The sequence below is a fragment of the Delphinus delphis genome, chromosome 15 (genome assembly GCF_949987515.2).
Source record: "Delphinus delphis chromosome 15, mDelDel1.2, whole genome shotgun sequence".
NCBI classification, from domain to species: domain Eukaryota; kingdom Metazoa; phylum Chordata; class Mammalia; order Artiodactyla; family Delphinidae; genus Delphinus; species Delphinus delphis.
This window is the reverse complement of record NC_082697.1, coordinates 72,698,813-72,711,358: the sequence shown is the minus strand read 5'-3', so window position 1 is coordinate 72,711,358 and position 12,546 is coordinate 72,698,813. Positions and strand designations below refer to the sequence as shown.

The window sequence follows — 12,546 nt, the reverse complement described above, 5'->3', positions numbered from 1 at the left end:
CTGTTCCCCAAAGAGGGTTCCTCACACCCGGAAGCAAGTGACAGGGTTTCCCAAAAGAAGCCTTCATGGAGATTGGAGGTAGCTCTCCCACCCTGGGCTGCAGGAACTGGAAAGAAGAAGGCTGGCCAGAAGTTCTTTTTTTTTTTTTTTTTTTTACTTTATAACAAAGTGAATCAGTTATACATATACATATGTTCCCATATCTCTTCCCTCTTGCTTCTCCCCCACCTCCCACCCTCCCTATCCCATCCCTCCAGGCGGTCACAAAGCACCGAGCTGATCTCCCTGTGCTATGCGGCTGCTTCCCACTAGCTATCTACCTTACGTTTGGTAGTGTATATATGTCCATGCCTCTCTCTCGCTTTGTCACAGCTTACCCTTCCCCCTCCCCATATCCTCAAGTCCATTCTCTAGTAGGTCTGTGTCTTTATTCCTGTCTTACCCCTAGGTTCTTCATGACATTTTTTTTTCTTAAATTCCATATATATGTGTTAGCATACGGTATTTGTCTTTCTCTTTCTGACTTACTTTAGGAGAAGCTGACACATGTCACCTGGGCTTGGAGACCTACATGGACTTGGAGACTGACGCTGGTTTCCCATCTGGAGGACTCTAAAGGAAGGACAGAGTATACAGGAGCAGCCCAAGATGGTGAGGCAAGCAGAGAGATAGGATCACGCCCTTATCTTTAGGTGAGAAGCCCTAGGCCAAGTGAATGCAGACAAAAGTAACTGGGCTCAAGGTGTGATAGGTCCCTGCCTGGGGCAGCTGCCCACCTGCCTTGGCAAAGGGACCCAGGAGTAGTGTAACCACTGCAGGTGTGTGGCGCAGGGATGCAGGGCAGGAGCTGAGGGGTTGTCACAGGAGGGCCCGAGATTGTCTGCCTACATCACCTCTGAAGAACCCAACAACGCCTCCCATGAAAGCAGCAGTATTTGGGTGCCCGTCATGACAGGGGTCCCAGATTAGAGCCACCACCAATCATATGTCACTCTGCCTCTTTTTCCTCTAAGTAACCTGAACCTTGAAGGAGCCAGCAGAGCAGGGGTGGGGAGGGTTTGGGGGAAGGAAGGGGATTGAAAGGAGAGTGAAAAACTCGATCCCCACCCCCTTTTCCACTGAAGTGGAAAGTGGTGGCTTTAAATTGACAGTGATGTTGAAATTTTGAATTATGCTGGACTGGGCATTCTCATACCCGAAAATGACATCAGAATGACTGTTCTGATAGCTGAGAATGACCCCAAAGCTATACAGTCCTCCAGAGCATGGCTGAACCCAATGATAAAAGATAGTTTCCTGATGTAATCCTTCAAGTCCAACAGCTCTGAAGTTTTAACCACTTCATGTCCATGTAATCCTTCCACTCCACCACTTTTTCTTCAAGTCCACAATTTTATGGTGACACCATTAAAATTTTTAAGGTGCTCATGCTGGGACTCAGAAACTCTACCACTCAGTACCTACCCTAGAGAAGAAATCCTTGCACATGTGCACACAGAGGCACACCCACAGATGTTAACTGCAGCATTGTTTGTAATAACAAAGGTTAGAAACAAATACCAACCAATCAGGGAATGATAAAGTAAGCTATGACACATTCACACAGTGGAGTACTACACTGCAATGAAAAAGGAGAAGGTACATTCTATATAGTAACATGGACAGATCTCCTGTCTGTATGACTGAATTGAAAAAAGGATGTTGCAGAATATGTAGAATAGTATGTCATACTCATATAGAGTATGACATCACTTATACAGAAAGAAAAACACTGTATTATATATCAATATTATCTGTGGGACACATATATGTACAGAAAATCCTGGAAAACTACTCACCAAACTGACAACGGGGATCATTTCTGATGAGGAAGGAAGAGAAGAAATTAGGATTTGAAAGCATGGGCAGAGAACTTTCCCCTTGTAAAATATTATTAAGTATATTCATGCATTATTTATATATTTTTTAATTTTTAAAATAATTTTAAGAACTCATATCCTTGAGGGTCTGAAAGTCTAGATCCAAACAGCCAGCACCAGGGCAAAACTTTGTGGACATCTCTTGTTGAATCTCAAAAATCTGTGCAAATTCTGTACTCCATAATGTTTCTTTTGATACGAACATGATGTTTTCAATGTTTACCTATTGGTTGAATAACACAACTTTCCCACCACCACCGCCATTATCAAGAAAAAGAAGAAGGATCTTGGCATAAAGGTGAGGCTCCAGGACATACCATGCACCTGTGGTACATCCTTCAGAGTCAGACCATCATGTTCCCAGGGATACTCGAACCCCGGGAAAGAGACAACCGAGCCTGGCAGCCTAGTGAGATGCTAGTTGTCGTGAGGCCTAGGGTTATGAGGATAAATGAAATATTGAATACAAAGTTATTGACACAAAACAAGCTCTCAATAAATGTTTTTGCCCGCAGTTTAGCATGACCGTTTGTTCTTGGACACACAGAAGTCAGGAGGCACAGCAAACCTCTCTGCAGCCAGTTGCAATGGGTTCCCAGAGTGTCCACAAAGGGGGAAATATTAATACTAAAAGAAGAGATTCTGATCCTTTGCTGGAAGGATCCACGTCTCTGTTCCCATTTCCCCTTCCTCCAGCCCCAGGGAGATTCTGACTGAACCAGGTGACCTCCATCCAACAAGGATCACGCAGAGTTTCCCACACACTCGTCCCATCACAACTGCCTTTGGCTCAGGGACTCCATCTCTCACTCAGTCAGCCATGGGGAAGGTCACCGGGTCATTTCTCTCAATGCACACAGCCAAGTCAGGCTAACTTTACACACAAAGAACCTGTGAAGGCTGTGAAAAGGAAGTTTCCCACTGTAATTCCAACAAAAGAAAATTGCCCGCTGTAACTCCAACTCAGTGGAGCAAATGTCTGAGGGCAGCCGCTGAGAGCCATGAGACCTATCGCCGCAGTCTGCTCCCTCAAGCAAGGCAGGGACACCCATGGCCCCTCACGGGGGCAGCTCTCTGGAGGAGTCCCCACAACAGTCAAGGACACATCCACCCAACCTTCTCTCTCTCCTTCACTCGGGGTCAGACGGACATCACAATCTGACGGCCCCATTTTCTCTCTCACAGGCGCCTTCCCTCAGAAAAAAATCGTTGCACATTTAATCCTGTCTTGGCATCTGTGTCTCAGAGTACCCATTTCCTAGAAAAGGGCTGGAGGCTCTTGGGCCTCCCCAGGCACCCATGATGGGGATTCAGTGCAGTGGTTGCACATTGTAAAGAGGTGCTGGGATCAAGAGAAGCTAAGAAATGTGTTTCTGGAGAAACTTGTAGGATGAGTGGGGGAAGGAAAAGCCATTCCTTGTGGAGACTTGCATAATATGGGGTGTACAGGGACCCCAAGAGTTCAGTAGGGCCAGAGTGTAGGCGTATGTGTACACGAGGCACAAGATGAGGCTGGAGGGGGGATTCCCTGTCCAGCGGTTAGGACTCCGCTCTCACTGCCGAGGGCTCGGGTTCAATCCCTGGTCAGGGAACTAAGATCGCACAAGCCAAGCGGCACGCGCGGGCAGCCAGGCCAAAGACTGGGGGCTTCTTCCTGCAGGAAACTAGGAGTCCTTGAAAGTTTTGAGCAACTGAATCACATGACCACAGTTGGGTTTTTAAAAAGATTTGATGGGTCAAGACTGAAGGCTGGGCTGGCCATGAGAGGATACTGCCTAGCAATAGGTCATTCATCTCTTCACACAGATTCAATGAGGAAGGAGTCGGAATATAATCGCGTTTATTCATGCTGCTGGATTCGACAACCAAAGAATCCCTTTATTTTATGGTTTTATTTTCTAGCATGAAAGAGCTTCTCAAATGAATCCTCTCTTCTGTGTCCCAGAGCCAGGGCCCAAGAGGCCCTCCTCTGTGAGACGCAGCCAGGAGTGCACCCCCAGCCAGGTCTTGAGGCCTTTCTTACCCTGCCCACCTTCCTCTCCCCCCACCCCCAGAAAATCCCCACAGTTGCCAGGGGGCCCCAGGCCTTTTCACAGAGCAGCAGCAGGCCCACTGGTGACAATGCATGGCTGCAGGCCTTCACCCTCCCTTAGGATGAGAGAGGCAGCAGCCACCTGTTCCACCTGCCTGAGTCCCCAAAAACCTCTCCCTCCAGGAAAGAGGGACTCCCACTCTTGGCTTCAGTGGTTACTCCAAAACCCAAGAAACAGGACTTTGAGTTAAAAAAAAAAAAAAAAAAAAAAGTTGGCTTTTTAGGAGGCAACTGGGGGGTGGGGGATGTGATGAGGTGGGAGCTTCTATCCTCCACAAGCAGCAGGGCCCAGGGCAGGGCTTGCTTCAGGCTCTTTCTCTTTGTTGGCAACGTGGGGGATTTCCTCCATGTCCTAGACACTCAGTGAACATATTCCAGAGACAAAGGGCAAAAAATTGGGGGTCAGTTTATTCACCCAGCATAGGCTCTGGCGGTTTTTATTTTTATTTTTTTTAATTAATTAATTTATTTGTTTGTTTTTTACTTTTGGCTGCTTTGGGTCTTCGTTGCTGAGCACAGGTTTTCTCTAGTTGCAGCGAGCAGGGGCTACTCTACTGTGCGTGGGCTTCTCATTGCAGTGGCTTCTCTTGTGGCAGAGCACAGGCTCTAGGCGCGCGGGCTCAGTAGTTGTGGCGCACAGGCTTAGTTGCTCCGTGGCATGTGGGATCTTCCCGGACCAGGGCTCGAACCCGTGTCCCCTGCATTGGCAGGTGGATTCTTAACCACTGTTAAGGGCTTCCACAGGGAAGCCCTGTGGCAGTTTTTAAACAGCTGTTGCATGGAGGAATATGTTTTGGGTTTTCCATGCCTCATAGCTGATAGCTATGTGATAACTGACTCTCTATAACAGAGAGCTGACTGAACAGGAGGGCTAGCTAAGTCAGCAATGCTTCAGGTGTGATCCTGCTTGTGACCTGTAGCATCAGTGCCCCCTGTGGACTTGTTAGAAAGGCACATTTTTGACCTACCCTGGCGTACTGAACCAGAACTGTTAGGTGCTTTGAAAAGGTGATATTGATGCATGCTCCAGTTGGAGAATCACCAAGTGGAAGGCCTCTTTCTACAGTGAGTCTGGATCCTGGCAGTGGAGGCCCCCAAGGGGGAGCGGAGTGTGAGGCTGCAGGGGCTTCTTACTCTACATCAGGGCTCCCCAACCCCCAGGGCCACAGACCAGTGGCAGTCTGTGGCCCGTTAGGAACCGGGGCCGCACAGCAGGAGGTGGGCTGCACGCAAGCCAGCCGCAGCTTCATCTGCGCTCCCCATCGCTGGCATTACCGCCTGAATCATCCCCCACACCCCCGCCCCCAACCCCCATCCGTGGAAAAATTGTCTTCCACGAAACCGGTCCCTGGTGCCAAAAAGGTTGCGGACCGCTGCTCTACAGAGTTCTCCAGCTCCTCCCCGCAATTCTCCCCAAGCCCCCTGACCCTTCCCCAATCTGTTTCTTCCCAGAACCCTTGGGCTTTCCTGGTTCCCCAAGTGGAGTTCCCCCACTGACCTGACTTCAGATCTCCCTTTCCCACCACCACCCCAACCCCTGGCTGGCAGTCCCCTGTTCATGCCAACCCCAAAGTTCTCAGAACGCTTGGAGTCCCCAGTCCCCAACCCCCTCCGCCCTGCCTTCAAGCCCGGCAACCCGACCCGTCTCTCCTTCCAGGCCGGCAGGGCCCCGCACCCCTCCCCAAACCCGGCGGGTGGCTCAGGCCTCGCCACTGCCGTCGGGCCCCACGAGCAGCAGCGGCTGAGTGTTCTTGCCCTTGTCGTGCCAGCACACGTCGAAGAAGGGGTACACAGGCCCGGGCAGGCGCTCGTGGAAGGCGAAGAGCAGCTCGAGTGCGTCGGGGTCGCTGGCGTCGTAGAAGGAGAGGACGCCATCGCAGAAGCTCAGGTAGATCCCGATGCGCGTCGGCCGCCTCTCGGGGGTGCGCAGGGCGCGGGGCTCCTTAGCCTCGACGTGAGCCTCCAGGATCTTGCCTTCGCGCAGCCCGAGCAGCCAGAGCCCCTGCGAGGGCACCGCTTGCAGCCGGCCGCGGCGACCGGCCTGGGCCGAGATCACGCCCAGCGCCCAGCGCGGCTTGTCGCCCACTTCCACCTCCCAGTAATGCTCGCCCTCGGAGAGCAGCTGGTGCGCCACTACCGCCACGGCCTTGTCGAACTGGCGCGGGTCCTCTCCGGCCGGCGGCGCCTTCTGCTCCGAGCACTCCACACGGCGGCCCGAGGCACACAGCACCAGGCTTGGGTGGGCCGTGCTCGGGTCAAAGGTCAGCTCCTGCAGCGCTGCCACGGGAGGGAGGAGGGTCAGGCCCTGCGGGTGTGGCTCCCGCGAGCCTTCTGCCCACCAACCTGTGGGCCAGCTTCGTCTCCTCTAATCCTCCCGGCCTCTCTGGGAAGTGAGCCCCTCTCTGCTTACTGGTGGGGGCCGAAGACCACACCTCTCAGGGCTTCAGATTGTTCAGCTGTAAAACGAGGCCATAATTGCCTCCTTCCAGGGTTGTGGGCAGGAGTAAGTTGATACAAGGCATGTCACTCGCCGTCTAAGGCCCCAGAGCAGGAGATGGTCAGGAAGCCCGGTCCTAGGCAAGTCCCTACCTCGCCCTACTGTGTGACCTCAGCCTTGATCCAGTCTCTGGGCCTTAGTCTTCTCTTGGATAAAATGGAGGTCCCTCCATTCCCACAAGTGAGGGCTGCACCAGCCTTGTGTACGTGTCCTGGAGCCTGGAGCCTGCAGCATCCCAATGTGCTTTAGCTATTGGGGAGAGGAGGCTGAGCCCTTGGGCCTCCCCAGCCACAGGCCAGAGTCAGTGTCTGACCGCAGGATTCCATCTCTGCAAGTCCTCAGCCCCCAGTTAGCAGGGATCATCATCTCCACTGGTCAACAGGGGCAGGGACGGGCCAAGGATCACGCAGGGCTCAAACCCGGGCCCCAGCCTCCCCTGCTGCCGGCAGCAACATCCTTTCAGTAAGCAGTGTCCTCACCATGTCAGTCACCCACCTGAAAACCCCATGCCCTCTCAGATCCCTCTCTGAGCACAGGTTATGAAGGTGCAGGGAAACCCCAAGGGAAAGGGGCAGTGGGCCCTTCTTGGATGACCTCCCCAGCTGGAATTGGGAGGCCTCTCTGCATGTGGTCGGAGCCTCCCATCAACCACACAGTTACAAACGCAAACCCAGAGCGAGACCCTCCCAGTACCTGGCATCAGAGCTCGGAACATCTTCCTCCACACCTGGAATTTGAAGTCATCTGAGATGACGGGCAGCTGGATGTCCAGACGGGCAGGTGATGGTGACTCTGCCAGGATCTTCTGCAGCCTGGTTGGGGGGGGGTGGTGAGGTGTGTGCGAAGGGACTTCCTGGAGGAGGCACGGGGTTGGGGGAGGGCAAGCGGGAGTACCCAGAAGAGAGGAGGATGCGTGCTACGGTGGAGTTCCAGGGTCCCCCCCACACCAGCCCCACCACATCACCTCCTGGCTTAAAACGCCTCTGTTGGTGTTTCAGTTGGGGAAGATGAAAAAGTTGTGGAGATGGATGGCGGTGATGGTTACACAACAACATGAATGTACTTAATGCCACTGAACTTAAAATGTACACTAAAAAAATGGTTAAAATGGCGAATTCCCTGGTGGTCCAGTGGTTAGGATTCTGTGCTTTCACTGCCGATCCCCGGTCAGGAAACTAAGATCTCACAAGCCGTGCCAAAATAAAAAAAAAGGTTAAAATGGTAAATTTTATGTTATGAATATTTTACTAGAATTTTTTTAAAGCCTTCTGTTAGGATAAGGTCCAGCTCCTCCGCCCTTCACAGTTGGGCCCCTCCTGCCTCACCAGCTTCATCTTCCCTCCCTCTTAGCAGTTTGCACTGCTGTTCCCTCTGCCTGCAATGCTCTTCCACCAACTCTTTAACCTAGCCAACTCCTGTTCACTCCTTCAGCATCCAACTCTACAATGCACACCTCCGGAAAACCTGCCCTGGCCACCCCCTCCCCTCCACGGCAGCACTGAGTGATTCCTGTGTGCTGTGTCCCTGTCTGTCTCCAGGACCAGTCTGGGAGGTCCCTGAGGAGAAGGACGGGTTGGGTTCTTTTCTACATCCACACAAAGTGCAGGGGAATCGCAGTGGACTGAATGCGAGTAGAGGGTGAGCCAGCCAGTGTCCCTGGCAGACAAGGGCAAAGTGGGAAAGGGGGCAGGGCCAGGCTGATCTCACCTGCTGGTCACCAGGCAGTATTTCTGGAAAGAGAGAAAAAGAGAATGGAGCTGAGCAGGCAGTGGGGACACTGGGGAGTCCTGAGGGTGGGGTGGACCACAGAAATGCTAAGTGTGGGACCAGGAAGAATCAGAGAAGACAAAAGAAACCTAGAATTCAAGGTTGCCCTTAGCCTTTTACCTCTGTGTGAATTAGAAAAATGTACCCTCCTGGGACTTCCCTGGTGTCCCAGTGGTTAAGAATCTGCCTGCCAATGCAGGGGACACGGGTTCAAGCCCTGGTCCGGGAAGATCCCACATGCCGCGGAGCACCTAGGCCCGTGCGCCACAACCACTAAGCCTGAGCTCTAGAGCCTGCGAGCCACAACTACTGAGCCCGCATGCCTAGAGCAACAAGAGAAGCCCCGCAATGAGAAGGCCGCGCACCATAACGAACAGTAGCCCCCGCTCGCCACAAGTAGAGAAAGCCTGCGTGCAGCAACGAAGACCCAACCCAGCCAAAAATAAAATAAATACAAATAATTTTTTTTAATTTAAAAAATGAATAAAGTACCCCCTTCCTCAAGAAACTAATTCCACCTGGTAAAAAAATTGTCCTAATAAATATGCAGACCTACAATATCTATGATATGAATGGTGCCCACTTAGATATAGTGTCCTTGTGCAGTGCCCAACTTAAACAACCATAATGGCCATCTTGGGGTGCACCCCTCCTCAGTGTGTGACACTGGCTCTCCCCTGTCCCTCTCTGGACCTCAGGGTCCCTGCCTGACAATGGAATGAGGTCTCTGAGACCTGAACCCTGGCTGAGGGGCAGAGAGGAAAGCCACCCAGTGCTCACCATGAGGAACTCAGTCTGTGGCTTGTCTGCCACCTCCTCCAGCACCTTCTCCATCTGCCGCAGCTGCTCCAGGTAAGAGTTCAGGCTCCCCAGCTCCCGCCGCAAGGCCACCCCTGCCTCACCCCGTACACGTTCAGCTTCGCGGTCCAAGGAGCCCTCCAGTGCAGCCAGGAACAACCGCATCTTGCCCAGCTGCTCTCCCACGGCCCCCCGGAACTGACGCACTGTCTCCTGTGGGGACAGACAGACAAAAACATTTGGCCGGGAACCCTCAGCCTAAACCCCCAGTCCCCGGGCTCTGCTGTGCGGAGCCGCTCACCTCCACCTCCACCAGCTGATGCTCCAGCACAGCCACACTCTTCTCCTTCCGCATACATGCCTCCTGCAGCTGCAGCTTCTGCTGTGGGAGCTGCGTCTGGGGGGTAAGACATAAAGAAGTGATGTTGCTGCCCACCTCCCCCACTTAACCTGCTCCCTCTGGCTCAGCCTCAGCGCCAGCTTCTCTTCCAGCCAGACTGGCATCTTACCATACACGCTCGCTGGTCTCAAGCCCTTGCCGGTACTGGTTCTGAGGTCTAGAATGCTTCACCCTCCTGTGGTCTGGCTAGGTAAGTCCTCCCTAGCCTTGCCTTCCTTCCCTGATTCCATCCCCTCCGCAGACAGCCCCCTAGCACAGGTCTCTGTGAGGATGATAATCACAAATGTGGTTTGGTCTCCTCCACTGGAGGGGCAGGGGCTTTGCACACAGCAGGTTTCAGTGGTGAGCAGAGGATGTGAAAAGAAGAAATGCAGCCTCCTCCTATTCCTGTCCCTCACCCTATACTTAAAAGCAGAACCTTAGCAAAACACCCTAATCAGCCTCTCTGCACACCGGTGCGCTCTTGGCGTAGACATTTTAATAAAAATGTCTTCTGCATGAATGAACCAAACATATCTGTGGGTCAGCTCCTACCCTAGGTCTGTCAGTTTGTGATTCCTGAATTGCAGGTGTAGGGGAGTTCCTATACCTCCAGCCAAAGCCACTGTTTGCTGGGAGGTGCACGGCCCTGGAATCAGACCCATGGCCCTGGAATCAGCCATGCCTCCATGGCTTCCAACCTCAGTTTGGTCTTCTGCAGAATGGGAACAGTCATCCCCACCTCACCTCTGGTTGTGACAAATTGGCAGCCTCCTTCCCACCTCCCCCTAAAGGAAGCTGGGAGACCCTCTAAGCACTGTTTGCTGATGAATCCCCACTGGAATTGTACCATGGGCTCCCGTGGCCAGCCGCCAGGTCAGTCTCCTGCCCCAGACGTCCTGCAGGGCCACAGCCCTGCCTGCTGCAGGACAGGGTGGGCCTGGTGGCTCTCAGCCATCCGAGGTTCATGGGCAGAAGGGCTGAGCCATGGGGACCAAGCACAATGCCACCCTAGAAGCTGGGGGCTGCACAGAGACTTTCGGAACATCCCGCAGTGAGGAGGTGTGGGGAGCAGTGCTCCACGACGTGGCATGTGGTGGATCTTACCGACAGGCTTGTCTCCTACTCCGAGGCGTGCAGGAGGAGGCAGCACGGCTTCAGGAGGTTGTGAGTGTCCCCCTCACCCGGCAGATCCCATTCAACCATACTTGGGTCTGGCACATGGTCTCTGGACCCAGCCCCTCTTCCTCCCCAAGGACCCAGGTGTTCAGTCCCACCCCAGGCTTCCTGCCCCGCTCCTCCTTCAGGCTCCTTCCAGGGATCCCCATTTCAGACCTCCAGCCAGCCCCTCTCTGCGGCTTAGGGTTGGGCTGGTACAGACCCTGGCAGACTGTATCCCACCCCACCTGCCCCCTGGAGGCTCCTGGGCTGCCTGCTGCCCTGTCCCATTTCACACACTCTGTTCTCTCTTCACAGGTAAAGATGGATAAGGATGGGAGTTCTGTGGTTATCAGCAGAGGTGAGCCTGGGCAGGGAGGGCTCCTGGGTGGAGGAGGCTCCTGCACTGGGTTAGGGACCACCAGCCAGCACCGAGCTGGACTGTGCTAGGCTGAAGCCGGAGGTACGGTGAAGTTGGGCCCCTGGGAGAGAATGGGGCCCTCGAATACCAGCCTCAGGGCGGGATCTACCCCCTCTAGGAGTCTGGAGACCAAGGAGAAGTGCATTGCAACGCTGATGTTTGTGGGCAAAGATTACCCCCCACCCCCCCACCCACCCCCCCAAACAGCAGCGCGAGAAGACGCTGGCAGTTTCTGCACCGCTCCACGCCTCCAGACCCCGCCTCCTCCCGCCCCTGCACCTGTCGTTTATTCTTCCAACGACCCTATAAATGCTTCATGACAGACCTCCTCGGGCCTGTGTATACCTAAACCCTCCCGTAGCTGCATGCGTGTGATTTGCCATACGTATGACAGCTGAGCCAGCGTGTGCCTGTGTCCCCATTTGCCAATGTCTGGGTGTCTTTGCTGGGCTTCCATGGAGATCGCCAACCTCGGGGCGCACAACTGTGTGTGGGCTCTGGAAGCGTTCGGAACTTCCAGCTCCAATCACAATAACAGCCTGGACTTGGGTCTCGTTGCCAACCTGGGCCTGTGCACAGAGGTGCGTACCCAGGCGTGCCTTGGCCTCCCGGGTCCCCTTGGATTAGGCCGCATCTGATGACGGTCAGGCCCGCACAAGCTCTGCTGCTCCAGGGGCGCAGGGGGGGCCACCGCCCAGCAACTGTGTGCCCACCCCGCCCCGCACCACGCCCCCCCCGGCCAGCCCCGCCCCTCTTACCCGGGCCTGTGCCCAGCAGCAGAGCCTGCGCGCCTGGGCCGCGGGCACCGACTCAGTCCTCGCTCAGCCCCCGGCTCCGCAGACTCCGCCCTACGGCTGAGTCCCCCGCATCTCCGGCGCGCTCCAGCTGGCGCGCCTATCCCGCCGAGGCCGGTCTCCGAGCGCCTCTTCAAGGCTCGGGTCTCCGCCAAGCTCCGCCTTGAGCTCATCAGCACCCCCATTCCCTAGCCGCCCCGCCCTGCCCGCGTACCTGGCAACTCCATGCGCCCCGGGCCCTGAAGCTCAAGAGGCCCGATCGGCCCGGCCCCGACCCGTCCAACAACCCCATCCGCCCCCGCCCCCCACCGGAGGCCACCCGGCCCCGCACCTTGAGGCGCGCATGGGCTTCGGCGGCGGGCAGCAGGCGGTGGCCGCGATGCGAACCGAGCGAGGCGCACACGCCGCACACGAGCACGCGGTCCTGCTCGCAGTAGATGCTCAGCGGGTCTAGGTGCTCTTCGCAGTGGCCCTGCGGCACCTGCGCCAGCCCCTCCACCAGGCGCGCCAGCTGCAGGTTGGTGCTGAGCGCCTGCGGCCGCGTGGGTGCCTGGCAGCTCGGGCAGAGCACCGTGCCGTCCGCGGCCGGCTCCCCTGCCACGCGGCCCAGGCAGGCGCGGCAGAAGCTGTGGCCGCACTCGGCTGTCACGGGCGCGTCGAACAGCTGCAGACACAGCGGGCAGGACAGCTCTTGGTGCAGGAGGCCGGGTGCAGCCGACAT

At 55.2% G+C, this 12,546-nt stretch overlaps 1 protein-coding gene across 1 annotated transcript; it reads right to left on the bottom strand.

Annotated features, from left to right (window-relative positions):
* Positions 1–5,701: 5,701 nt before the first annotated feature.
* On the bottom strand, positions 5,702–12,546 carry TRIM72 (tripartite motif containing 72). Its single transcript, XM_060032129.1, has 6 exons — positions 12,157–12,546; positions 9,375–9,470; positions 9,056–9,286; positions 8,216–8,238; positions 7,202–7,320; positions 5,702–6,288 (listed from the first exon to the last, which is right to left on the bottom strand). Exons 1-6 carry the CDS (start codon positions 12,544–12,546, stop codon positions 5,711–5,713), a joined length of 1,437 nt encoding a protein of 478 aa, XP_059888112.1. The 3' UTR covers positions 5,702–5,710.

Excerpts from the sequence above, each read along its gene's own strand:
- TRIM72 (XM_060032129.1), bottom strand. The coding sequence starts at position 12,546 with ATGTCGGCTGCACCCGGCCTCCTGCACCAAGAGCTGTCCTGCCCGCTG. Across the intron at positions 9,471-12,156 it reads AAGCCCATGCGCGCCTCAAG|ACGCAGCTCCCACAGCAGAA; the intron begins GTGCGGGGCCGG and ends CTTACCCCCCAG. Across the intron at positions 6,289-7,201 it reads GTTCCGAGCTCTGATGCCAG|CGCTGCAGGAGCTGACCTTT; the intron begins GTACTGGGAGGG and ends CTCCCGTGGCAG.